The 27742-nt window shown below is 32.6% G+C and overlaps 2 protein-coding genes, 1 long non-coding RNA gene, 1 other non-coding gene and 2 pseudogenes across 4 annotated transcripts; 4 read left to right on the top strand and 2 right to left on the bottom strand.

Moving 5' to 3' along the window:
* Positions 1–2299: 2299 nt before the first annotated feature.
* On the bottom strand, positions 2300–4595 carry LOC125600672. The gene is made up of 3 exons (XR_007333898.1): positions 4357–4595; positions 4108–4240; positions 2300–3157 (listed from the first exon to the last, which is right to left on the bottom strand). It is a non-coding gene; the product is annotated as an uncharacterized LOC125600672 (long non-coding RNA).
* A 490-nt stretch (positions 4596–5085) lies between these two features.
* On the top strand, positions 5086–10471 carry LOC125600671 (annotated as a pseudogene).
* A 450-nt stretch (positions 10472–10921) lies between these two features.
* LOC125600668 lies at positions 10922–18140 on the top strand (annotated as a pseudogene).
* Positions 18141–19274: 1134 nt separating this feature from the next.
* On the top strand, positions 19275–20516 carry LOC125600670. The gene is made up of 3 exons (XM_048773293.1): positions 19275–19529; positions 19621–19758; positions 20253–20516. The coding sequence occupies exons 1-3, from the start codon at positions 19439–19441 to the stop codon at positions 20267–20269; spliced, it is 246 nt and encodes an 81-aa protein (XP_048629250.1). The 5' UTR covers positions 19275–19438; the 3' UTR covers positions 20270–20516.
* A 606-nt stretch (positions 20517–21122) lies between these two features.
* On the top strand, positions 21123–21196 carry TRNAT-AGU. Its single transcript has one exon. It is a non-coding gene; the product is annotated as a tRNA-Thr (tRNA).
* Positions 21197–21492: 296 nt separating this feature from the next.
* LOC125600669 (allantoate deiminase-like) lies at positions 21493–24771 on the bottom strand. The gene is made up of 12 exons (XM_048773292.1): positions 24434–24771; positions 24210–24298; positions 23632–23735; positions 23455–23539; positions 23255–23371; positions 23062–23171; positions 22876–22981; positions 22720–22806; positions 22403–22645; positions 22192–22317; positions 21946–22107; positions 21493–21787 (listed from the first exon to the last, which is right to left on the bottom strand). The coding sequence occupies exons 1-12, from the start codon at positions 24672–24674 to the stop codon at positions 21665–21667; spliced, it is 1593 nt and encodes a 530-aa protein (XP_048629249.1). The 5' UTR covers positions 24675–24771; the 3' UTR covers positions 21493–21664.
* Between the last annotated feature and the right edge of the window lie 2971 nt (positions 24772–27742).

Here is a 27742-nt window from a genome sequence, read left to right as displayed (position 1 = left end):
TCAAAAAATTATTATCAAATCGTTATCATTCATAATCATTAATTGATATATATATATATATATGGTAATCATATTAAGTAATTCCGTAATTTTTACTTAAAAAAAAAGATGAAAAATATTCTTTGTTTACTAGTTTGATAGTTAGTTTAATAAAATTTACAATATATTTTAAATGGACCAAACCTATTTTATAAAGAATATAAGAATCATTATATTGATGACACATGTCTATAAAAAAATGTTGTAATGTTTCTCAATTAATATATAAAAGATTTTGTTCGTTTTTTGTTTTTTTTTGTCTTCTTGTATTCATTGAAAATTGGGAATTGTCTAAGGGACAACAATATTCTGATATATGTAAATTGATCTGGTTTTCTTTTATGGGAGATTAAGGTATTGAATGTTAAGTGCAGGACCAGCAAACCACATAGCCGAAGGCAAATGTGTCACCATTAATCACTATTTTGTTGTGTTTTATTTTCTTTTTAAAAAATAATATGGTCTGGTTTAAACAGCCCACTATAAATAAATTTAGTTTTTATTGTTTATAATTATTTAAGTAACACAAATTTACCTACAAGCTAGTATTTTTATTTATATAATACACATAAATTCAAGTTTAAATGTGTATTATTCAGTTGACAAATGAATTATGATAAAATATTTTGTTTTCTATAATATAATTTTAATATTTATAAATATTCACTAAATTTAATTTTAAAATAATCAAACAATTTAAAAATACTATTTCTAAACTGAAATACCCAACTGAAAAGGACCCAAATACCCCAAAACTGAATTATTTGAATAATTTTGTCGAAAATATTTAAAATTATCCGAATTATATTATTTTTAATTAATAATCTGATATTTCATAAATATCAATTTTTTTTTACTTTTTAACCCGAATTAACCATAAAACGGAACTGAATTGGAATTGAATGGGATCCAAGTTCATTTCGAATATTAGCCGGTTCCTGACTTTGTTACCTGATCCGAACCGAAAACCAAAAAAATGAACCAAAAACAATTATCGATTGTTCTATGATTTATAAAATTACATAATAAAGATTCAATAGTAAAATTTTGATATAAAATTTTACGTTCTCTATTTTAAAAAAAACAAACTTAATTAATTTTATTTAAAAACAACTTACGAATTTATAATATTTTAAATAAAATATAATGTTATCTATAAAGTTTCAATAATTCTATATTAAATTTAATATTTCAGATATATAAAATACTTTTTGAAATAAAAATAGCTATTTTGAAAATAATATTAGTATCACTGATATTTTAGTTTGTAAAAATAAATATATCATGCATATCCCGCAGTTACACTATTCATATACATGTCACCATTCATATTTGGTTTTGAACCGCTTATTTTAGGCGAACCGTAGTTTTTCTGCATTATGCGTTTCTCTTATACAAACCGCTGTTAAACCGTACCACATTATCCTAACTGCTTGTTTCGCACCGCTCTAACCACTGTTACCATTCGGAGCCTAAGTATAGCGGAAAAGCTTACACTTGTGCACATTTATTCCCTCTTGCTTAATATTTAAAGGTAACAGATGGAGGACATATTAGGCAAATAAGATATAATATTGCAAATATGTTATGGAAAAATCAATAAAATAAATTGATTTTCTGATTATAATTTATTTGTACTTTATAAAAATATGTAAAATATATTTATAATATCAAGTAGAATATTATTTTATATTTTAGTTTATAAATACCATTTAAGCATTTGTTCCGCACTTTTTATTATTTGGTCACTATTCACATATTTTTTAAACCGCTTCTATTAGATAAACCGCACTTATCCCACAGTATGCGTTTTTCTAACACATACCGCTCTTAATCCGCACCCCACTAACTAATTCGCTTGTCCCGCACCGCCCAACCCATTGATACTATTTGGAGCCAGTCAACAATAGGTTTCTGTACAAAATATTGTCAACTACCCTTTGATAATTTTATAATAGGCAATCTTAGAAAATTTTCGTTTTGTTATTTTTTGTTGCTTTCATTTTATATTTATTTATTTTGTTTGTTTTTCTTTTTGATTATTTCTACAAAATTCAATACTTTTCTATACAAACTTGTGTTTTTTTTTGGGAATGGACCAGCGACAACGATATTTTGACAACTACACTGATCTGGCTTCCTCTTATGGGAGATGAAGTCGATAAGAGTTTTTTTCTATAATACTATCTACAAGGGTTACAAGTTCTGATATCATATTTTTATCTTTTAACATTGCATATCATGTTTTTTTTTTCTTCTATTTAGTACATTCAATTTTACTCATTACAATGATTTGTTTAATAAAGTGAATTCTTTATTTTACTAATTAATAATTACTTTGATATATTCAAATTAAAAATAAAATTAATTTTTTTATATAAAAATAAAATAAATTATTTCATCTATAATTATAGAATTAATTTTAAATAACTAGAATGATATAAAGATATCAAAAATCTTTAAAAATTGACATGTAGCACTGGTGGTCCCTTTATCCTTATTCATCATGTTAAATGTTTCTTTTTTTTTGAACACCCATTTGATTAATAGAAACTGAAGTCTAATACAAGAAGGTAGAGATTACACCCGCCAGAGAATCCGCCCGCCATCATGTTTTCGGTTGCCATCATGTTTTCAAGTTCTAAGAATGAAAGAAAACAAAGAGAAACTGAAATACGAGAATAGAAATTCGATATCAATGGAACTCCATAAAGCTCAACTGAGAATTTCAAGTTGATAGCTTGGATGAGTCTTTGAGAGTCAGATCGAAACCAGACTTTGGAGAGAAGACGTTGCTTTGCTGAGAAGATTGCTCCGAGTATAGCGAGTGCTTCAGCCATTAAAGACGATGAAACAGAAATAATGCTCTTGGATTGGCAGATTGTTATGTCTGGATGACCAGGATCGAAGATCCATCCTAAACCTGCAGCTCCTGTTTCTTTTGACCATGCTGCATCCATTTTGCATATTGGAAACAGCCAGAGGGCAATAAGGCGTGTACATCAGGCGGAGTAGCGTGCCCTTGGGAGGACACATAAGGTTGTTGCGCCAATTGCCATTCTCAGGCTGCTGAGAGAGCTTTGCAGATAGTGGTACTAGTAATCTAGTAGCAACATGTCTGTTTTCAAATGTTTCAAAACCAATAATCATCATAAATTTCAAATTTAACATTGTAGTGATTTAACTCTTGAATATTATTTGATTTAACATCTCTACTGTAAATGGTCGAGATTAAGTCGATTACATTTTGATGATCTTATGACAATTTTAGAAGAAAAAAAAAATCACTTTTGTTGTTGCTGTCATCAACTTTTGTTTCTTTTATTTTATTTTTCCTTTCTGGTTATCCAACAAATTTTCCATCCTTTTTAATAGATTATCTTGTTTCACTGGGAATAGTCCAGTGACAACGCGATGAGGATCAAGACTTTCTCAAAGTCCAGGCCTCAGCTAGCTGCTCTCATGGATGGCTAGGGATCCTAATAGGAAGAGACCTCCTAAACCTACATCTAGGATGGGCCATTGGAAATGGAGAAAGAGTCCAAGTTTGGAATGATGATTGGCTCTCGATGACAGAAAGAAAACGCCCAATAGGACCACCAACGGAGAATGAAGTGAATCTTAAAGTTTCGGATCTGATCTCTAATGAAACTAAAGAATGGGAAAAACAGAGAGTTGAAAGATCTTTCCCTCACCTCGCCGATAATATTCTCAGTATCAAGACCATAAAATGGGGAGGTGAAGGCAAGCAAGTGTTGTTAAAACACAAATCAGGATCATATACTACAAAGACAGGATATTTATCAGCTACAGAAGCTAAGGGTGATATTGGAGATCAGGATATTGCCAACCCACAGGAATGGTTAAAGGATGTCTGGAAGATCCAAACAGCTCCTAAGCTCAAATTATTCATTTGGAAGATTAAACATGGAGCACTACCAGTTGGAGACAGATTAGAAACAAGGCATATCCTATCAAATTCTAAATGCACCCATTGTGACAATGTGGAAACCATCTCACACCTATTCTTCCAGTGCCCCTATGCTCAGAAAGTGTGGGAATTGGTACCTTTCTCTGGTGGCTTCACGCCAAGGCCTCTGAACAATTTTGATGTGGAATGGAAAATACTCTTGCAAGCAAAAACTCTCCCCCCTACAGATCTTGGAAAAGGATCCCTTGGTCCATGGATTCTTTGGGCTATCTGGTCATCAAGGAATCAAAAACTGTTTCAGAAAACAAATTTCTCTGCACAAGAAACGATCACGAAAGCAATTGTTGATGCTAAAGAATTGTCAGAGGCGCAGGCGAAGATCATACCAGAGACGCAGAGGAAGAACAGCACGCGAAGCAGAGGTGAATTTGAAGTGATCTTCAGGTCAGATGCAGCGTGGAAGGAAGAGCTTCAAGCAGCTGGTCTAGCTTGGAGTTTCTACGGAAGTCAGAATGAGAGATTTAGCTCTCATAGTCGATCTATTGCGCGTGTGATCTCGTCCCTCGTGGCTGAAGGACTAGCAATTCGCGCAGCGATGGAACATGCTATCGCACTCTGTTTTAAGTGTGTGTTGTTCGAAATAGATTCTCTGCAATTGGTGATGGCAATTGAAGAAGGATCAAGTTTTTCCGATCTACACGGAATCATATCGGATATCTATCTCCTTTCCAATTTCTTTGATTCTGTCTCCTTTAGGTTTTGTCGTCGAGATGTTTTGAGCTTTGAGGACTCACTAGCAAAACAATCTCCCTCTGACTTTGGTTTGAATCAGACCCTTACCGGTCCGGTTTAATTTTAATGAAAGTTATGTGGTTGTGTACAAAAAAAAAACGCGATGAGGATATCTAAACTGATATGTTTCCTTTTATGGGAGATGAAGTCAATAATAAGTTTTATAAAAAAGATTAAGTTAATTACACTAAAAACAAATATTGTGCCCTTTCACCCAATAATAAAAAGAAGAGAATTAAAATAAGTCAACAACTATTAGTTTTTGTGTGGAATGTTCTTATTTTTTGGTAGATGATCTAATTTCATTTTAAACATTTTCAGTTTTAATTTCTATGAATTATAAAATATTACATTATAAATTTATATATTATGAATTATCTAAGCATATAATAATATATATCATATAGGATAATTAAAACAGATTTTATTATTTTACAAAGTTAATTCTCTGCTTTTATATAGAAACAATTGCAATATTGATGTCCTGCTTTGTTCTGTTTACGTACAAAGATAAAACTGATATCCAAATATTATGTTAGTACAACAATATTATATGCCAGGTAAGGGATCCTCCCCCAATAAAATAAATAGTCGTGAGCACGATCAGATCCACAAATCACTATTAACATTCAAAATACGAAATGGAGATGATCTTAATTTCTCTATGTCTAGCCACCTTATTGGCCTTTCTCTTCCTAAAACGACTCTTCAAACGAACAACCACCACCAAACCTAACCCACCACCGTCTCCGTGGCGGCTTCCCATCATCCACCAGCCGTGTCCCCGTCCTTGTGGTCTCCTCTGCTGAAATAGCTCATGACGTTATGAAAACACACGATCGTATATTCGCCAACCGCCCTATAACCAAAGCTATGGAGAAAGTTATGAAAGGTGGGCGAGATATTGTCTTTGCCCCCTATGGCGAATATTGGAGGAATATGAAGGTTTTCACTTTTCTAATTCTTTTCTGATAACCGTAAAATTTAATGTCTAAACTCAATCTAATATATGTTATCTCTAGAAACTAAATTTATAATCAAAAAAAAAATTTAGAAACTAAAAAGTCAAGTTTTTCTTGTCACATAATCTAATGTGGCCAACGAACAAATATATCCACAACGACAATTCCTCACAACTCATAAATCGTTCTTTGTTATCCATATGATCTAAAATCTATAAATAATAATGTTAGGAATATAATATTACTAGGTGATTATCCGCGCACATGCGCGGAATGAAATGTATATTCTAATAATTGTTTAATACTAACTTTGCCCATTCGCCCTATATATATTAATCTAAATATCTATTAAATGTTATTTTTACTCATATGATTTTTTATTTATTTTATTATAATAAAAAATTTAAACTATAGATCATAAAATTTACAATGTGAGAATTTTAACAAATTTCGTAATTTATAACCGTTTTAAAAATTCAAAATATAACATATACGAAAAAACTAAATTTTATTATATGGTTAATATGATTGTTTAATTTATTTTAATAATATATAATTATAAATAATGAAAGATATGTAAATTGTTATCAAATTTTAATCATTAAAATCATTAATCAAATATATATTTTATTCACTTTTGCTTATTCCGTAGATTTTATTTAAGGAAATAAAAAAAATAATAATTGTAGATTGTGAATTAATTTAATGGTTAATTTAATGAAAAGTATAAAATATATGTTTAGTGGACCAACATATTTCTCTAGAAACTTTAAGAAGTATTCTAGTAACGACACATGTCATAGGTAAAATGTTATAATGCTTCTCTTTTAATATATATAAGAGATAATAAATTATAGAATCATTAATTTACAAGTTTTTATATTTACATAGTTTATATTAAAATAAAAAAGACAACTATTTTCACGGTTTATATTAAAATTAAATTTAGTCTTTATATTATTTTTATGATAATTTGGAGTATACAAATATGTACTTTATAATATAAAGGTGTTTTAATATAATATAATAATAAAAAAATCAAAATATTTTTATTTTGTAAAAATATTGAGATAAAATTCATTATGAATATTAAATATATAATTTAGAAATATTAATTATTTATTTATAATTTTAATGAGATCATATATTTACGTATGCATATCTAAAATTACCAACAAGCTGTTGACATAGTGGTAAAGGAGTGTCTAGTAGTCCCTCCGCCGTTTGGTTTCAATAGATTATTTATAATGATTGGGTTTCTGACAAAGAGGAAAAACCACATTTTCTTAGCAAAAAATTTTTCTAAAATTTATCATTTATCAAATTATGTCATATATTGAATTGGGATAAATTGGAATCAATAAAATTTATTTATAGATTGTTTTATATATTATTTTATCAAACATTAAATTATAGAGTTTTAATTTTATATAGAATACGTAGAAATAACCTATTAATGATATATCCTAATGTCGCCTTTAACTCATTTGGATGCAGAGTTTATGCATAGTGCATCTTCTGACCAACAAAATGGTTCGGTCCTTTGACAAAGAGAGAGAAGAAGAGATTAATATTCTGATGGAAAAGTTGGAGAAAGCAAGTTCATCTTCTTCTACAGTAAAGCTTAGCCAATTTTTTATCACCCTAACAAGCGATGTAATGAGTAAAGTTGCCTTGGGAAGAAAATATAGTAGTGACGAAGGCACAGTCGATATCAAGACCGTAGTGAGGACATTTTCTCGGGTATTTGGCTCATTCCCTGTAGCGGAATACATTCCTAGTTTGGCATGGATAGATTGGATCCGCAGATTGGACGGTAAAGCAGAAGAAGTAAGTAAAACATTCGATGACTTTCTGGAAAAGGTGGTGCAAGAACATGATTTAGATGTAGATAAAAAAAGATCAGGTTTTGTTGATACGTTGTTATCGATTCAAAGAGAGCAGACGACGCCCTTCGTTTTTGATAGAAGCAACATAAAACTCATCATTTTGGTAAGACACATTTAAATATTTTATCATGTAATATTATGAATGAATCATTTAAAACCACTGTGTAAAATCAACATATTTATCTTTTTTTTAAGGACATGTTCATAGGGGGAACAGCAACAACTTCGTCACTACTAGAATGGACATTGACAGAGCTTGTGAGACATCCAGAATGTGTGAAAAAGCTTCGAGACGAGATTTGTTCCGTTTCAGCGCATAATTCATATGTAAATGAGGAAGATGTTGAGAAGATGAACTACTTAAATGCTATAATCAAGGAGACACTTCGTTTACATCCGCCACTTTCAATAATAGTACCCCGACTATTAAGCGAAGATGTCAGATTAAGAGGATATGACATTGCTGCAGGCACACAGGTAACATCTTTATATACGTGTTGCGTATTACATTGCTCCCTAGCACTCTATGCAAGATTGTCCGCCCTTATATTAAGTGTCTGGGATATATTAATGAGCTCTGAGTGATTGAAACTTCTCTTCAGAATCTTGATGTCTTCCAAATAACTTGCAAATACTGGTCATTTTTCTGGTTCCGAAACCATCTTCACCAATTGAGAACAATGTGTTGCAAACGTAACCTGATACTGCCTTAAGTTCTTCATGCATTCCATTGCCCAGATAAGGGCTTCGACTTCCGAGTGAAGTGGTGTTAAACGCCCTTGTGTTTCTTGCTCCCATTAATCCTGCGAAACATAAATTTTTTATAGTATTTACTTTTAAAAGAAGAAAACATAAAATTATTTTTTATCAAATAATACTCCTTCCGTTTCAAAATGATATACTCTCTCTGTTTCATATTAAGTGTCATTTTAACATTTTTATTGTTATAAAAAGAGTGTCATTTTAGAATTCCAATACAACTTTCAGCTCAATATTAATTAAAAATGCATTGATTTTATAAATAATTTTATTTATCTAAAATACTATTGGTTGAATATGTGTAATTAATAAAAACTTAAATCCAATTCAATCATTTTCTTAATATGTGTGAAAAATGTCAAAGTGACATTCTTTATGAAACGGAGGGGGTATATTCTAAAGTTTTCACACTTATTAAGAAAACACATAAAATTTTGATAATAAATGTATTGTTTTCCGTGTTAGCTATTTCCTATGATTTTTAATAAATCAAAGTTCAGTAAATACAATTAATGTTTTTAAAATTTACAATTACTATTATTACATACTTTGAAAAAGTAAAATATGAATCTTGTAGAAAATTTTTTTTTTCTAAAACATAGATCATTTTGAAAGGGAGGGAGTATAATTCTCTGGACCACCATTAATTGATTATTTTGGAAATTGTAACACAAATGACAAAAAAAAAGGATATTTTGCAAATAATATTGTAAGGTGTATATTTTCTTAGTGCAAACTACAGTAGAACCTCTATAAATTAATACTCGATAAATTTATAATCTCTATAAATTAATAAATTTTCTCGGTCCCAACTTGGGCCGGTGTAAAATATGACACAAATCGATAAAATAATAAGATAATAATATTTTTAAAACTCCCATGTGAATATATAGTCCAATTAAAATCATAAATTAATAATCTATCTCTATATGTATTTATATAAGTACAAACTAAACATTATATTGTTGGTTTTATATTCACAATGAAAATACTACTATTTTTCTTAATATTTTAATATATTTTGATAATATTTAGTAAAATTATATCGAAAACCACATAACAATTCTAAGAACATAAAAATATACCCCAAAAAAGATAAAAAATAATATGAAAGTCAAAATTCAAAATTTTAATAATTTATATATGATAAAATCAAATATTTTCTTATTTTATTGATAAAATATTCAAAAATAGAAAAAAAATCTAAAAAAGAAAATTTTTGTAAATTAATATCTCTATAAATTAATAAAATTTGAAAGTCCCAACATTATTAATTTAAAGAGGTTTTACTGTAATACAATATAATATTTCAGTCTTTAAAAATAATTGTAAATACTGAAGCAAAATATTATCGTTCTATATTAGGTCTTATAAAACCATATACCCAAATATTAATACTACTATTTTTTACAAAATTAATGTTAAAACTAATAACTTTGTAAGAAATTCCAATACAGGTGATGATTAATGCGTGGGCAATCCAACGAGATAATGCAACATGGGGACCAGATGCAGAAGAATTTAAGCCAGAGAGACATTTAAATTCATCTTTGGATTTTCAAGGACAAGATTATAAATTTATTCCCTTTGGATCAGGTAGAAGACTATGTCCTGCAATCAGATTGGCATTGGTATTGGTTGAAGTGACAGTAGCAAACCTTGTGAAACGGTTTGACTGGAGAGTCCAGGTCGGACCACATGGAGTTGATAAGCTTGATCTAGCCGAGGCAGCTGGTATAGAGGCATGTTGCAACAAATACCCTCTTATTGTCTTTCCAACTTCTGTTGTGTTCCCCATTTAAACATTTCTGCAACTCCTGGTCGTTTTTGTTACCCGTCTCTTGACTCTATTAATGTAAGAGTGACTTTGAATTATAGATTTCTGTTTTCTTTTGACCCAAAAAAAAAAAGATTTCTGTTTTCTTTTGTTATCTATGTTGTATACCTGTTATCTGTAAGAACAATATAACATTTTAACATGTTACAAAAAAATATCTCTGCATTGCAACTTCATAATCTTTGACGGACTAATGACGATTGATATTATACTGAAATGTAAAACATAGAGTTTCATTAGTTTTATATCGTTATAAAAAAGTTAGCAGTGTACTCTATATGCAGTATTTATTTTTTGAGAGTACTATTAAACTTATTTTTGTACAGTTCTTAAGGGATATTTGTAGTTTTTTGTCTGACAGTTAATAAGAGGGCATATTTCGGCTTAAAATGTGATGTGTCAGTCAGTATCACATATTCACATCTGTAGTATGCATGTCCCAGTTTGTCTGTTTGTGCATGCATACTGAGATATGTGATATATTCTTTTATTTGTGCATGTAACCCGTATGTCACGTACCTTCTGTTGGTGTTGTCCGAAGTGCCCTCTTTTAGTTGGTATGTGGTGCACGTGCCTTAATCATACGATCATATGCATACTATTTTGTTTTTTGTTCTTGTTTTTTTTTTCAAAGCGTACTATTTTTGTTTTAAATAAATTTTATTTACATATACTATACTGTCTTATGTGAGAATCATGAATTTGTGGTCGGATGAACAAATACCCCGTGCCTGTAAATTTGATAATGAACATGTGTGATGTGTTACATATCAATGGTAGTGAAAATGAAATCCATAGCAGTTTTGGGCCAAAACATGGATCTCAAGTCTTTCTTCCTTCTCCAAATCACAACTTGTTTCCAGTAAACAAACTCTCTTGCTTTCCGCTGATGTCGGTTCCCACTAAGCCTCCAAAGTTTGTTCGTTTGAAGGCAACTACTTCCATGACTTGTGATGATCAAGAAAGCAATCGCACGTTTAAGGAATTGCTACCTTCTCCATGGACTGATCAGTTCCACTCTATTTTTGTCGATGTCTCCGTAAGTATGTTAATGGGCGAATTTTATGGGTGCATAAAATATATTTAACATTTGATGTAATAAAAATAGTTTTCTAATAAGTTTCTTTCATTTTACGTACCAAAATAACAAAAACTAGATTAAGACCGCGCCTTGCGCGGGATAAACATTATATATATAAATTATTTTATGTATTATATGTTCTTACATATTATGAAATAATAAATATATATTGAATAATTAAAAGTCAGTAACTAAATATATTGGTGCGAACGTATAAATCAATTTTATTAATCCAAACATTTTTTAAAAAAATTGTGATAGGATATGTAATTAAATTTAAATGATATTAACATACATAATATATTTTTAATATTAATGTCTATTTTATTTTTTTATTTTTTTTAAATGATGTTTTCTACTCATATGTTTTTTTATCATGTGTATTTTTAATAGCAAAAACTTTAAATTACTGATAACAAAATTTTTATTGTGTGATTAATAATTTTAGTAATTGATAATTTTAAAAAAATTTATCAATGTTAGTTCAAAACTTTTATCAAAAAAATTATTCAAAGTAAATTTTGAAACTAAAATATTTATTTATTCAATATGGTTTATAGTTTAATTTAGAATGATATATATACATATATATTTTAAATCTTAATGATTAATTAAATTAGACTTTTACTTATATGATTTTGTAATCATTTGTATTTTGTCATAACAAAAATTTTAAACCTTGGATCACAAAATTTGAATGTGAGACTTTTAACAGTTTTAGTAATTTATAGTCATTTTTTAAAATTCAAAATATAAAAAATATAATTTTTATAATATGGTTATTGTGTTTTTTAAAATTATTTTAATAGTTTTAAATTAAATAAATTTGATAGAAGATACATTTTTTATCAGATCTTTATTATTTAAAATCATTAATTGTCATATATACTTTACCCACATTAGGCAATTCCGTAATCTTTATTTAAGGAAATAATAAATGACATTAATAATGAATTTATGGTTAGTTTAATAAAAAGCTTATTATATAATTAGATGGACCAACTCATTTCTCTAATAATTCTAAGAATCATCCTAGTGATGACACGTAGCTACAAAAAGAAGTTGTAATGTTTCACAAATAATATATAGGGGATTGAAAAATTAGTAGGTGCACATGGGTGCATGTGGCTTCGCCACTGCTGGTATATATCCATGGGCGGGTCTATAGAGTTGGGGGGCATGTGCCCCCAGCTACTTTATAAAATTTACAATTGGTAGACCTAACTCACTGATATTTCTTCACTTCTTAGCTTTAATCTTTTCTTTAATTTAGAACTAGATTAAACCTTAATCATATATTTAAGGATCTTTTTAGTGTTTTAAGACTCTTAAATAGAATTTTACTTATTTAGCAGTTTTAGATTCAAGATCTCTCGTATCTTTTGCTATTTCCTTGAAAATAAATTCACATATCTTGACAGAAAATGGTAAAGATATACCTTTAGTTAATTTCAGCTCCTACAGAGTTCGAAGCTTCCACTTTATATTTTTTCCAGTAAAATTAATGTTCTGTTTGACACGTTTACTTGTATTGCATCTCTCTTTAGCTATTGTGGTAGCATTTTCCTACTTTTGTTTTATTGTTAATATTTTTTTCTTGCTAGCATATCTTTTCTTTTCTTTATTTTCCATAGTCTTTCTATCACATTTTCATATTGAGTTTTCAGCTTTTTCTAAAGCACATTTCATAATTGATAGTAGGCATTTGCAACTGTTAATAAATGAATAATTCTAATTATATTCAAATAATAACACTCCATTCAGTTTCTTTAATATTTTAGAGTATAGTTCTTTATGGTATGATAACCACAAAAAAATTATGTATAATATTGACATATTGTTATATATATATATATATACATGTAAATTTGAAGGATACTTTTGTATATATGTTCTAATTAGTATTATCTGTAGTAGTTCATTATTATAACTGATATAATTTTAGAAATTACATTTTGAAATTTGTCATGAAATGGAGAAATTTTTTGTAATTATTATTTTTCACAGTTTTTAGTTGTTTTTCTATTGTTATTAACAGTTTATTATAGTTATTAATAAATTATCTACTTTTATTATATTGGTATAATATTATTATTAATTATGTGTTCCATCAAATCATTGGTCTGGCTCTAATACTGTGTGTGTATATATATATATTTATAAATATACCCTGATCATCAGGTATATAGAGTAGAGACAGAGCTGGTGGCTCCAAGCCAAGAAAATAATATTTAACGGCCGATCCGTAATATAAAAGGAAAAATTAGAAAATGTGTAGGACGGAATATTTGAACCAATGACACTCATAGAAGGATAGAAGAGCAAGGATTATTAATTCATTATACTACAACAGATTTTTAGAGCTTGTGGCCCCTAAAGTACTAGTATGATTTACACGCTCTAAGCTGATGGCGGACACTGATTAGAGAAGGTGAACACATGCGTGCATGTTTTACTTGTAGGAAATTGATGCGCTTAGGAAAGAAATCGATGTACTAAAGCCAAAAGTGAAGAAGGCGCTCATGTCTTACCAAGGGATCGATTCAGCAAAGAAGAGACTTCTTATGATATATTTGTTGGTGAGCCTTGGCCTTGCACATCACTTTGAGGACGAGATAGATGAGACTCTAAAGAAGGTTTCGAAAAGAAAGAGGAGATGATAGAAGGTGAAAATGACATGTACACAGTGTCAATCATCTTCTGGGTTTTTAGGAGATACGATACGGTCACCATATATCTTCCGGTAAATGAGACTCTTACCTAGCTAGGCTTTTGATTCTACTCATAGAAGTGTTTGTTGTCTATAACTATTTAAAGTGTAACAAATTGATCCATTTTGATTAATAGATGTATTCAGGAGATTCACAAAGGACAAACAAAGGACAACGGAAATTTCAAAGAATCTCTTGTCGGAGATGCCAAGGGTATGTTGAGCTTGTATGAAGCTGCTTATTTGCGGACGACAAAAGATTATATAATGGACGAAGCATTGATATTTACATCGAGACACTTGGAGTCACTGGCTGCTGATGGAACGTGCCCGCCTCATCTCTCAGTACGTATTCGAAATGCTCTTACTCTACCTCAGCACTGAAATATGGAGATGTTATTCCCAGTGGAGTATATCTCATTCTATGAACAAGAAAAAGATCATGACGAGATGCTACTCAAGTTCGCTAAAATCAGTTTCAAGTTAGTACAGCTCCAATACCTTAACGAACTCAAAATCCTTACAGAGTATGTAACATATCTTCACATTAATGGTATTTATATGGACTTGAATTACAATTCTTTACAGAAACTATTCTAATCAAATACCTATAACTTTGGATGCAAGATGGTACAATGATCTAGAGTTTGAATCCAAGCTACCACCTTACTTCAGACACAGAATCGTCGAAAATCATTTCTTTGTACAAGCGATGTGCTTTGAGCCACAACTATCACGTGCAAGGATTATAATGGTTAAGTACTTCACCATTTTAGTGCTTCTAGATGACACATTTGACAGATATGCATCTCTTCCTGAAGCTGAAGGCCTCGCTAATAGCTTGGAAAGGTATCAAAAAATTAAGTAAACAATGATTATTATAGTGATGATGATGATGATGATGCTGAAGATGTTGTACAGGTGGGCTCACGAGCATACCATGGATAAACAGCCTGATTATTGAAATTCGTGTTGAACTTTATGATAGATACTTTCGAAGAGTTTGAAAGAGAACTTTGGCCACAAGGAAGATCATACAACGTGAGCGCCTCAAAGGAAGTGGTAAAGCAATCAAACTATCATCTGTATTGGTATGATTAAGTCGTGGACATAAGCATGCATATAACAATCAAGGGTAATACGCTTAAGAAACTAAACTAATCTGACTAATTATTTTTCCTTAATAATTGTGCTAATTTGTCAATGAAAAACAATTTTGAAAAATACTGTGATGTGACATATTATTCTTAAAAATATATAGTATCAACAATTTTCATGATTCCAGTTTTATCCTTAATTTAAATGTTACATAAAACATTATTTTGTAGGAGATATATGTGGATATATAATTTTACAAAATTTAAGTCTAACTCTAAAATTTAAAATAAAATATATCTTTCATTTAATAAATGACATCCATGCAAAAATTGATAAGATAGGAATATTGTTTAACTTGTTATGGGAAAAATCACGTTTTTCATAATAGCTTAAGGAAATACAAATTCACATTTTTCATTTATTCATTTTGTCTCTCATTTTTTTTCTTCAAATATCCTTTTGGAGATCATAATATCTTCACAAGCTATTAATCGTTGTTTTCCTAGTTTTTCTCTTCCTATTTGTGCAAAAAAAAAAAAATCATTAAAAAATCAGAAATTCTTCGAGATAGCCTTTTTAGTTTATTTTCACAAAAGTAGATTTTCAAAGAGAAAAATGATCAAAAGATGTTTTTATGCAAGGGTAAATATGCATTTATACCTTTAGGGTTAACTCATCTAAGACTTAGGATTTAGAGTTAAAATGTTGGGTTTTGGGACTGAGTTTTGGGATGAGTTCAAATTTTTAAAAATAAAAAATAAATATTAAAATTTTCAAAATAAAAAGACTATTTTAGTCATTTTATTTTTTGAAGGCTCTTTTTGTGACATAATTTTTTTGAAAAAAAACTATTTGAGAGAATTACCCTAAATTAATTACTAGAAAATGAAAAAACCTAGAGTAAGAGAGATAGAGAGAAAATATTTTATTTGATGATATATTAATAATACAAACAAACATATTCATATTTGTAACTAGCAGTAAGTTAAGCCACAAACACCACACACCAAATATTCCTCGTACATTTGTTTTTCCAGAACATTTGTTATTGCCTTTGGTTGCCAACTTGCATCACTATCTCCCCAAGACAAAGGGCTCATCTTTTTATTATTAGTAGTATATCAATATACTGTCTTATGGCTTTGGAGCTAAAGATGTTCCTGTGGAAAGCGGCTCAAGATTCACTCCCTACAGGTGAAAACTTAACACGGCGTGGAGTCTCGTCGAATACGAATTGCATTCACTGCAATTGTCAGGAGATCACTCTACACGCCCTCTTCCATTGCCGCTTTGCACAAGAAGTTTGGACCCTAGGACCTTGGGAGGACTATCTGGACTACAATGCCCTCAACTCCTTTCGAGCCCTCCTGGTAGGCTCACAGAGGAAGAAGAACCTTCCACCGTATGGCGTCTCCATAAATCTCTGGCTTTGTTGGTCTATCTGTTGGTCTATCTGGTGTACCCGCAATCAACTCCTCTTCCAAAATAGGATATATCACCACAGGAGACCTTCAACAAAACAATCTATCCAGCTAAGGAGTTGCCCAAAAACCTAAATTGATAAGAGGAGCAGCTACCAACACACTTCCGCATCTCTCGATTGAAACGAGCTCTGCCATCCGATGTAACACAGATGCGACTTGGAAATCGGATTCAACTACAGTAGGAATCAGCTGGATCTTCACATCCCCATCTACCTTGGAAGTAAACAGGGGATCGAAACTTCAGACGCATGTCTCCTCCCCACTTCTTGCAGAAACCTTAGCTGTTAGGGAGACTCTCCAACAGGCGATCTCTCAATCTCACTCATATCTGGGTACGCTCAGATTCTCAAGTGCTCGTTAGAGCAATCAGCCGGAATCGAGGTTCATCGGAACTCCACGGAGTTCTGTCGGACATCGCCGGCCTCGCGTCTTCGTTTACTTTCTGCTTTTTCTCTTTCGTCCCTAGAAACTCAAATGGGCCTGCAAATGCCCTAGCAAAGATCTGCCTTGCAAACTTTGTATCTTCTGGGCTTTAAGCTCTTTTATTTAATGAAAATATTGGTGTTTCAAAACAAACGGTCATATGGCTTTGGAATAACTTTCAACTGAACTCGCAGGATTATATTTCAAGGAAAAGAAAGGTCATGCGTTTATCATTATTTCAAAATAACTTTAGAAAACTACATTTAGTGTTGTAACGTAACGCAGATCTATATTATTGAGCATGCAGTTCAAGACACATGTGAAAGCCAACTTTGATCTCGCAAAATGGGGCCTAGTTTATCACGTGCCTAGCTTTGAGGAGTACATGGAAGTTGGTGAGGTGGAAGTCGCAGTGTATGCGACTTTGGCAAGTCGATACATGTCTAAGGGAAAGATGGCTGCAAAAGAAGCTTTTGAATGGCTAAAGTCCAGACCAAAAATCGTCCAATCTTTATGTGTCAAAGGTCGTCTTATGGATGATATAACTGGTTTCCAGGTACATATGCGTAAACCATTTCTTCACATATCGGGTATGTATACTTTCTTGTTCTATCTATCATCCCGACTTACACATACACTATTTTAATTAGGATGACATTAGTAGAGGATACGTCACCAATGCTGTCAGCTGTTATATGAAGCAATATGGAGTTTCCGAAAATGAAGCTTTTAGGGAGCTTAATAAAATGGTTGGAGAGGCTGATAAGATAATAAATGAAGAGTTCTTGACAATAACTGGTGTGCGACACTGTGTTCTTAAGGCAGTCATTGATCTTGCACGCATGATCCACGTCTGCTACAATGGATATGAAGGTTACACCGATCCCCAAGGAAAAATTAAGGAGTACATGACTTCTATGTTCGTGGATCAGATCCGTCTTTGAAGACTTTGGCAAATGTTTTATCATTTACCTGACTTTTTTCTTTAATAACATCATGTGCTTTCTGCTTTGTTTTCACCGTCTACCATTTGATCGTTCAGATGGCTTTTAATAAAACACAAAACATTTTGTGTATGTTGTTATATTGTGGGCTTCTTTCTTTTAATGAATTTAAGTAAAATGCTATATTTAGTGCTGAAACCTAGTTAATTAAAGCCTTTTTTCAAAAAAAAAAAAAAAAAACCTAGTTAATTAACTGCTGTCCTTGTGGATATCCTAGGTAGACGTGGAGATCGGAAGGGTGGTACAGTTTAGGCCAGTTTAGAACCAAATGTACCCAATCAAATGAATTAAGTACCGAGCTGAGCCGGATCCTCGTAAAATATACGAATGGTACCAGCCTTGCCAAGTTGCCAGACACTGATCCTTACCAGAAGACATGTAGCGAGGGTATATCCTGAAGACCCAGAGATGATGGAAGCTGTGTACAAGACATGTTAGGATATCACACAGATTACAAGATCATGAATTGAAAGAAAAGTTAACAGTTGCGTATATTTGTTTAACTATTCAGATTTGTCTCCTTTTTCTTTGTATACTATGTTTTCTGTTTTATCTTTCTTGTAGAACATCAACACTTCTTGAGTCTTGAACTATCCACATTATATAATTCTGTTAATCTTGTTTTACTATTATCTCCCTCCAATAAAATTCTCTAGCTCCTTAAAAATCCTCATCACTTTCTTTAGTTCGCACTCCTGTAATGACCCATCACTTGATGTTGTTTACAGATATTCAGTTTAAACAGAAGCGAAAGCTGAGCTTATGATCTAGGTGGCTTATGGTCTTCACTGATGCAAGTAATTAACTACCCTCCAAATACTTTGATAATATGAAAACTAGGTAGTTCGTGCAAGCAGATCTATCTTTTTGATATTGTCGTGAACTTGGGGGGCATGGTCTCACGTTTGTAGCCAGTAATAGTTTCTCATTTTATAGAAGATGAAGTCAACAACACTTGACTAGTTATATAGTAGATTAGATAATTTTACGATCGTGTTTCAACCCAACAAGAAAAAATATGGAATGACTAATTAGATGATAAATGCACTTTTTTTGTTTCTTGAATCATTTCTATAAGTGTATTCGATAGTGTTAAGTAGCACTCCTCGATAAGATAAGACCATGTAGTGAATGATTTGGATTAACGAAAATAGATTTTGAGCATAAAAACAAAAATTACTTAATTAAGTTTTCTACACACTTCCTTGGGCCCCAATCTGCACAGATAAGGGACAAATGATTATTTTGTTATGCGGACTAAAGCTCATTAGAATACGACTTATACGCACAATCAAAAATAAATAAATAAGAAAAGACAAACCAATCAATGTCTTACACGTCATACCAAGCGATGTGGGGCCAACGTAGTGCAGCTAAGGGTCAAGAGTAATCGACCAAACAACAGGAGTTTCAGAAGAAGATCAAAACGATGGCTCTGAGTGCGACGATGGTGGGAGCTCTGCTGGGACTCGGCACCCAGATGTATTCCAACGCTCTCCGCAAGCTCCCTTACATGCGCCGTAAGTCCACGAAACAACAACCCTAATTGATCAAATGCGATTCTGGTTTGATTTTCCCGTCGGTTATGATTCTGGTTGGAATATGGTTAAGATCCGTGGGAGCATGTGGTGGGCATGGGACTCGGTGCTGTGTTCGCGAACCAGCTCGTGAAATGGGATGTGAAGCTCAAGGAAGATCTCGAGGTGATGCTCGATAAGGCTAGAGCTGCCAACGAGCGCCGTTACTTTGGTAATGTTTTTTTGTCTTTTCGTTTTTTTTTTTTTTTTTATGCTTGATTGTTCTTTGTTTAGCTCAAAGGTTGAATCTTTTGCAAGTTTAGGCTTAGCTCGTTGCAAATCAGATTAGTCATGCACTGTTATGAACGCCAGATAATGTGTGAAACGTAATGTTTTTTTTTACTAAGAAAGGTCTCAGTAAGAGTTTAGATAGGCTGTAACTCGAAGTAATACTATTTTCATTACGGGATGCTAGAAACTAGATTTGAATTTGAAGGGAGTCTATTCTTTTTCTTCTTCTTATGTAGATGGATGATGTACTTAGTTTTTGTTTTTATGTTAAGTTCAAGGTCTTTCTTGTTTTAGTTTCATGTCAAAATCACTACTTATTGTGAGGGTGTTGCAAAATTTTGTGTTTTACAATTCTTGTTTTGTTGGATTGAATGTGTTTGCATACTTAGATATTTGACCTTTTCCTTGTTTTTTTTTTTTCCTGTTAAAATGCAGATGAAGATCGGGATTAGTTATGGAGTCATCTTTGACATCTTCAGAGATGAAATATATTTCCTCTGAAGTCATTTTCAAGTGCTTGATTTCTTTGATCTTCCCTGTAAAAGCTTTTCTTACACCTGGTTCCCTTTTGCTTTGGCACTGGAGCACTTTCAGTTTTGTGTTTTTGGTTAATGAACCTAAAGATTTGCGTTCTTATCTCACAGTTTGTAAAACTGGCTAATAATTTCGAATGAGAAACGTTTCAATGCTTAAATACTATTCAAGACTTCATCTTCTTTTACTCCATTTGGAAAATTCAGAAAACTCAGGTTTGTAAAAAAGGAAGCTTGAGAAGAAAATAAGTACCTGGAGGCAAGGTAGCCGTAAGAACCAGCAAAACTTTGACGAGGAGTACTCACTGCTTCCATCCATCACTTTCTTGAAGAAATCATGCCTTTGTTTGAAGAAGAGAGCGATTACAAGTATCATCAACACCATCGCTTCCAAAGCTGAGATTGCTGATATTGTAACAACTGATCTGGCACTAAGACCTTGTTGCTTGATGTTTCCTCCAGCTCTGTTGCAGTGACTAAGAGGGCTTCCATAGAGGAGGAATCAGCTGGCCGTCTTGAGAACTGTTTCTTGAGTTTGCCTTTGAGTTTATTGAAAGATAGGTTGAGATAAGCCCAAACTCTTCATATCCCTATCGCGCTAGGAACTTAAGCAAACCTAAAAACTGGTTCTTATCGAGGGTGCTCCCGAGTTACAAATCTCTTGAGGGATGGACCCGTCTAGGGAATTTCCATCAATATATATAACATAACACTATTTATCTTTTGTTTCAAGTTTTGATTATTATGTTTCTTTAACTTGTACAACAAACAAGCTTTCATAGCTCAGTTGGTTAGAGCACCCGTTTAGTAAGCGGGAGGTCTTGAGTTCAACTCTCAATGAAAGCATTTTTTCAACCTTTTATCGGCAATACTTTTTTCCTTATTAAATTATTGTGATGCTTCCATATTGATAAGTTGAATATCTAATTTATGTTTTTGGTTGGACGGCTTGTATGCTCCTCCTCGTCTGATTTGCTTGAAGACCCATCTGGTTGTGTTATGTGCATCCATCTCTTCCTCTTGTTGCTGTTAATATACACATTAGCTCAAGTTTATATGAAAAGATACACTAGTCTTTTGCTATTGAATCACCATTTCTACAGTATGCTAACTTGATTCGAGATCTTTGTTCTTATTTTCCATAGGTAACAATGTTCACACATTTAAAGTAAATCGGATTTAATTCTATACAAATGCATTGTACCAAACAAAGACAAATAAGACAACAAATGACACTATACATTCATGGAAACTCTATGACACAAGACTCCACTTTGTTTCTCATATTTTTTTTTTCATTCTTATGAAAATCAATTACAACTGAGACTCTAGAAACTCCAAGATGGCTAAACCGGCTGCACCAACATCATCATCCAGTACATGTTCTGCCGGAGAATGACTTATTCCTCCACGACACCGGACGAATAACATTCCCACCTGTCGGAAAACCAAAACATATCCCTTAAAACAAGTGATACATTCTAAAACATTGGATCTCTTTTAAAACCAGTGATTGAAATGATCTCGAGCATCTTAAACTCTACTACAAATGTTGAGCCCTACACTCGGAAGTTTTTGAGTTTCAACTCAATTACCTTAGTTAAGTAAGACATAGCCATAGCATCATGTCCTGCTCCACTCATTAGCACAGGTACCTCGTCTTGGACCTCTCCTGTGATCTTCTTAAGGGCACTCTGAGCTGCTGATTTCAGCTGTAAACTCAAGTGCGGATCTGATATTACTGCATCTGCATCGTGCTGCAATGATGATAAAGCCGGGAACAAAATCAGTTGATAAGAATAAGACATCAAAGTGTATAGCAAATTACACCACTCACTTACCTTTCGTTCAATGGAGCACAAAAGCGATCTTTTGTCACATATTTGATACATCCTAGTTGATAAGTCATGGAGAATAGCATTGCGTCCTACGTCATCTATTGTACGTAAATCCACAGTGAAAGCTACCTGGATCAATTTCCATGAAACCATTTAGAGTACATTCACAAGAGAAATAAAAAAAAAAAAAATGAGATTAGTTTCTTTCTCTTGCCTGTCCTGGGATGACATTGCTAGCACTTGGCCAAGTAGAGATTTCTCCAACAGTACAGACAAGTGAATTAGCAAGAGATTCTATTGTCTCCTCGTTGCATTGGCCATCACAAGTTAAGTACTCTTTAGGGTTTTTGCAAACACTCTCCATTAGTACAATGAGTTCCGCAGCACCAGTCATAGGGTCTTGACGCAGTGACATTGGAACTGTTCCAGCATGTCCTTGAGAGCCTTTTACAGTAACCTGTAGAGTTCTGTCCATCTTGGTTAGCCTTCCCAAAGATTTTAAAACATAAATTTTAGTTATGAATACGTTACCTTGAGTCTAGTCTGTCCTGCAATACCTTTTACTACTCCTAGTGGATAACCAACATATTCAAGCACGGGCCCTTGCTCAATGTGAACCTGCATGAGAATACACCAATCAGTAATCAACATACTAGTTTGTATGTTTAACTGAAAAGGCTCTATTACCTCTACATAGCCCCAAACAGAAGCAGGATCATATTTGAGCTGCGTAAGATTTTCCTCTGTTATGTCTATGGAGTTCTCTTTTAAAGCATCTTGCACAGTAATACCACTGAGCGAATGAATATGGAAAAAAAGTGAGTATTGTATATCTACAAAGAGAGAAGAAGCTTAAGGTCCTTGAGTAAAAACCTTTTATCAGTAATCTCCAACCGAGAAACTGGCATGATACCAGCCAGAGCAGCACTGCCTAGGAAAGTACACTGGAATCTCACACCTTCCTCATCACTAAACGCAATCACCTGATCAATGTGTAAACAACATAAGTTTCTTGTTTATTCTCGTGACTATAAGATCTTACTAGGCGGGTTTTAACTGGACTAACCTCAACAGGTCGCTTTAGTTCTCCTAACTTCCCATTTACTTTCAGAACCTTCAATGCAGAGATAGCAGAGATTATGCCTAATGAGCCATCGTATTTACCAGCATCAATAACAGTGTCCTTTTAAACAAGCAGAAACAAATTGTCAGCACTATCATCTTATCACACATTAGGTAACAAGAAAATGAAGATTGTGAATTTACCATATGAGAACCAATAAGAAGAGCCGGGGTGCTTCCATTCTTTGGTTCCACTCGACCATGTACATTCCCCATGTTATCAACCCATCTGAAAAAATCCAGTTGTTTTTTGTTTAATTTACCAAAGCAAAGTTTTGTAGGTAAGGACTATAAACCAAAGAGAGTGGAGCTAAAGCTAACGTTGATAAACCGGCATCTTCCATCCATTCACGAAGAAGTTTTATTCCCCTTATGGATGCTGGACTCATGAAAGTCCTCTCTAAATGAGTAGCTGCATCACTCACCTACACATTTTTAAAAAAAATTATATCAAGAAAATACTAATATATGTAACAGTGTGATCTTCGAAGAGATTTATCAGATGGTCAATAAAACTAAGTATGATCTCCTGAGTTTTAAGAAATCTTCTTAGGCATTTAGACGCCATCTAAAACAGAGAAGCATTCACTTTCAAGATAACACTAGCTGGATCCCTTCGTATAAGAAACTTAATAAATGTTTCATTAGCCAGAAAATATTTTTTAAGTACAGTATTTGATTAAAATAAGAACAACCCTGAGAGACAAGGACACACTCAATCTACTTTATCAATCATGTTGGTCAAAGGTGAATACAAACATTCGAAGACATATGTCATAAGAAGGTGTAAACGTTATAGATTTGACATTAGAATATACATATTAACCAGTAACAATCTTGAAAACATATAATAAATGAAAACTATAAGCAATAGAATCTCCATGAACATTCTTATTTACCTGTCCAAGCTCGTGTAACCTTGCCACAGATTCGTCCCTAAGGATCGACAGATGCAGATCTTGCTTCGTCCCTTCCGTTTCACCGATTCCTTTTCCGACAATCAGATAAAATCAGAAACATAACAAAGAGATGGCGATGACTCATGGACATGAACCAATTAAGCAGCATCAAGAATGACATAAACCAAGAATCACAAAAGGCGACAAAAGAGATAGAGATTTACCGAGGGAGATTTGGGAAGCAGACGACGACGAGGACGAGGCAGAGGAAGAAGAGGAGGAGGAGGAGGATGAAGAGGAGACAGCGAGAGGAGACAACAGAGAAATCACGAGGCACCAGAATATCACAAGCGAAGGGTGATGATGATGGTGATGGTTATGATGATGATGGTGATGGAAGCTAGTGTGGTAGGCATTAGAGAGGATATGATAAGATCTGGAGGAGGAAGGATGAAGAACCGCCATGGCTGCCGCTTTGAGAAGAGCTTTAACGACGAGAAGAAAATGATGAAAACAAAGAAGACAGCCACGGAACGGAACCAGACCACTGACTCTCAATGCTATCGTCGTTATTATATATGAGGATGGTTTCATGGTGGAGAGGAGGCGGCTGGTGGGGCCCGTAGTCCAACTTAGACGTCAGGTTGGGGCCCATATTAAGTCATGACGTGGCAATTGTCAGTGGAATCTTGTGGAGAAGGTCACATGTAGTGAAGGAATCATGTGGATCTTGTAATGAGCAAAACATTAATATTTGTCTTTTGTTTACTATAAAGTTTATTATGTCCACTAATCTTGAAGAAACCAGTGTCAACAAAGGCGATAAGCATTAAATCGACCACAATGAAAAGTTAAAACCATGCAGTATTAAACAATTTCTTTCTTAAAAAATAAAACAAATCAAGTGGTTGTGTAAAACTGTAAAATACCCCTTACTGAATATCAACCTAAACTAAAATCTAAAGTGAAATTGTTAACAAATTTTTTTTATATAAATGTAACGTCTAGAAATATTTAAAGAATAAAAGAACTATAACATTTATTATTTGCCTATATCTATTTACCAGCAAACCTGTCTCACTTCAGCAATTTTATAGTGCATTAACATTATGATGATATAAACTAAACACAAGTAGTGGTATCCAGAAAATCATGATGGTAGCGTTAACGTATCAAATATATTTTTTTGGTATTTTACGTCTCTTCCGTTATTGATTTATTTCTTTTATATACATTTGGATATTTTATAATATGTCTTTAACTTTTTTCAAAAAAATAATAATAATGTCTTTAACTAGTAATTTGTTTATTGAAATGTTCAGTGATTCGTGAGTCGTGATGCATTTTTCCTATTACCCATAGAAAAAAAAATTGGGATCCACTCCACCACCACAGGACGAAGATTCTAGCACCCGACCTACTTTTCACGTGATCGACGCACGTGACACTCAGTTTATACCGTGTGGATACTTTCATTAAAAGTTTAATACTCATATAAATAGCTCATGTGGCCTACGTAGTCTTTTTTTTTTTTTAAGAAAGGTTAAATCCGGATCTATTAAAAACACAGACCTAATCCCTGGGTGGAAGGTGCAGCCCACGGATAGACCATCTCCCGGGTATTCAAATGGACCGAAATGCAATAGCCCATATCCGTGTAGGTGACCAGGAAAATGTGACTTAGTTTCGCATGGTAGGTGGATCGAACTTGAAATATGGTGACATTCCGAACCCTTTCCACTTGACCAGGAGCTCCCGGTCAAGCGTACTTAGTCTTTGTCACGGTGGATAAAGTTCAGGCAGGAAATTAGGTTGGGCACATATTATTTTGGGTTTATAACTATTCCCTGATTATTATACTATGAGACATAAATCATACTGTTCGTTGTAAAATCATATTTAAATTTTATGTCAGAACCACTTTAGTTTTCTTATACGGTATGACTATGAGGAACTTTACTTACAGAATTAGTTTTGTCTATGTATATATGTTGATGTTAGCATTTAAAAGTGGACTATAAATCGAATAGGAATAACATCTTCATAGGATTTTAAGTTCATCGAGCTCAAAATGTTAGTCCAACCAAAGTAAATTTATGATCTTGAATTAATTTTTCTTTTTGTTATATTATTATCAGCTTACGCCACATAGCCCATTTTGTTAATTTGAATAAATCTGAGCCGATGCGTTTGTAAATTGTCCAACTTTTACAAAACAATAGCATAGAAATTGTCCAACTTCAATTATTGCATATCTAGTCATGCACATTAACATTTATTAAAGTAATAAACTAAAAAGTCATATAATTGTCCAATGTTTGTTGTTGATACGACAATCCATTTTCAGGATACTGGAATTTTGCTTACAACAAATGCAAATTTAATTAATTTATTATATAAAACTATTTTGGAATATGTATCATTTAACAGAACCTAGGGTTGAGTGTTAGCTTACTCACTAGTCATCACTTACTGAAGCGTGTAGGATTGATCGACTAGTATTACTAACTTTTATAATGCGGAAGCGATTGAAATGTAGATAAATAAATGTGACCACGTCCAACTAGAGCCATATTTAGAGCCGCTTTGAGTCTTAAGATGCTATAAGCAAACATGAGAAATTTGTATTTTTGTTACTCTCTATCCCTAATGTAATTTTTCAAATTACTCTGAAAGCTAATTATTCTGACTTATCAGTTAATGAAACTAATGTGAGAGACAGTCATTCAGCCAATAGGTATTTGTTGTTGTATCCAGTTGTCCACTAGTGTATATTTTGGGTGTATATTATACTGCCTAATGTTAAAGAAATCGCTAACCAATAATAAATCACTTTGTAAAAGAAAAATGTTTGGGTACAGTATTTAGAGTCTGTTTGTTTATTATATTATATATATATATATATTAATTATTTTTAGAAAATTATTTTGGTAAATATAAAAACAAAATTGGATATACAAAATAAAAAATCAAATAAAATTGTGAACTTCCAATAAAACAAAGTTTTTTTTGACAACCAATAAAAACAAAGTTGAAGAAGAAGGATCTCTGGCCGATTATATATAAATTGGTGGCAATATAATACAACTAAGTTACATTGTTTTATAAATGATCTACATAATATTGTTCAATTCAAATGGGCCAAAAGAACTTGAAGATATTGGGCTCAACCGAAGAGAAGCCCCATTCGAAACTTATATTTGGTAATTTTCCTACACCAGAGCACTAAGCTGAACCGAAGCGGACTCAGCTAAAAACTGAAAAGTCGGGTTTGGTCCCCAAATACTAGTTTAATCATGTTCCTGTGTGAACTCGTTAGGAGAAAAGAAGAGGCAGCTTCACCTAGTAGTATGGCATGATGGGGTAGCTTTAAAAGTCAAACCATCTGTAAACTTTAAGAGGGACTTTAGTTAGGGCTTTTAAGTGTGGCTGAAGAAAACCAATTTATAGGAAATGAAGTAAATTAAGGTAGTCAGAATGATATAAGCCTCGAAATTAATTTCATTTAGTGAAATAAATAAGAGAAAATTAAT

Source organism: Brassica napus, unplaced genomic scaffold (assembly GCF_020379485.1).
Source record: "Brassica napus cultivar Da-Ae unplaced genomic scaffold, Da-Ae ScsIHWf_2358;HRSCAF=3044, whole genome shotgun sequence".
Taxonomy (NCBI): domain Eukaryota; kingdom Viridiplantae; phylum Streptophyta; class Magnoliopsida; order Brassicales; family Brassicaceae; genus Brassica; species Brassica napus.
Note: the sequence above shows the minus strand (reverse complement) of the source record. Positions and strands in the feature narration are given on the sequence as shown.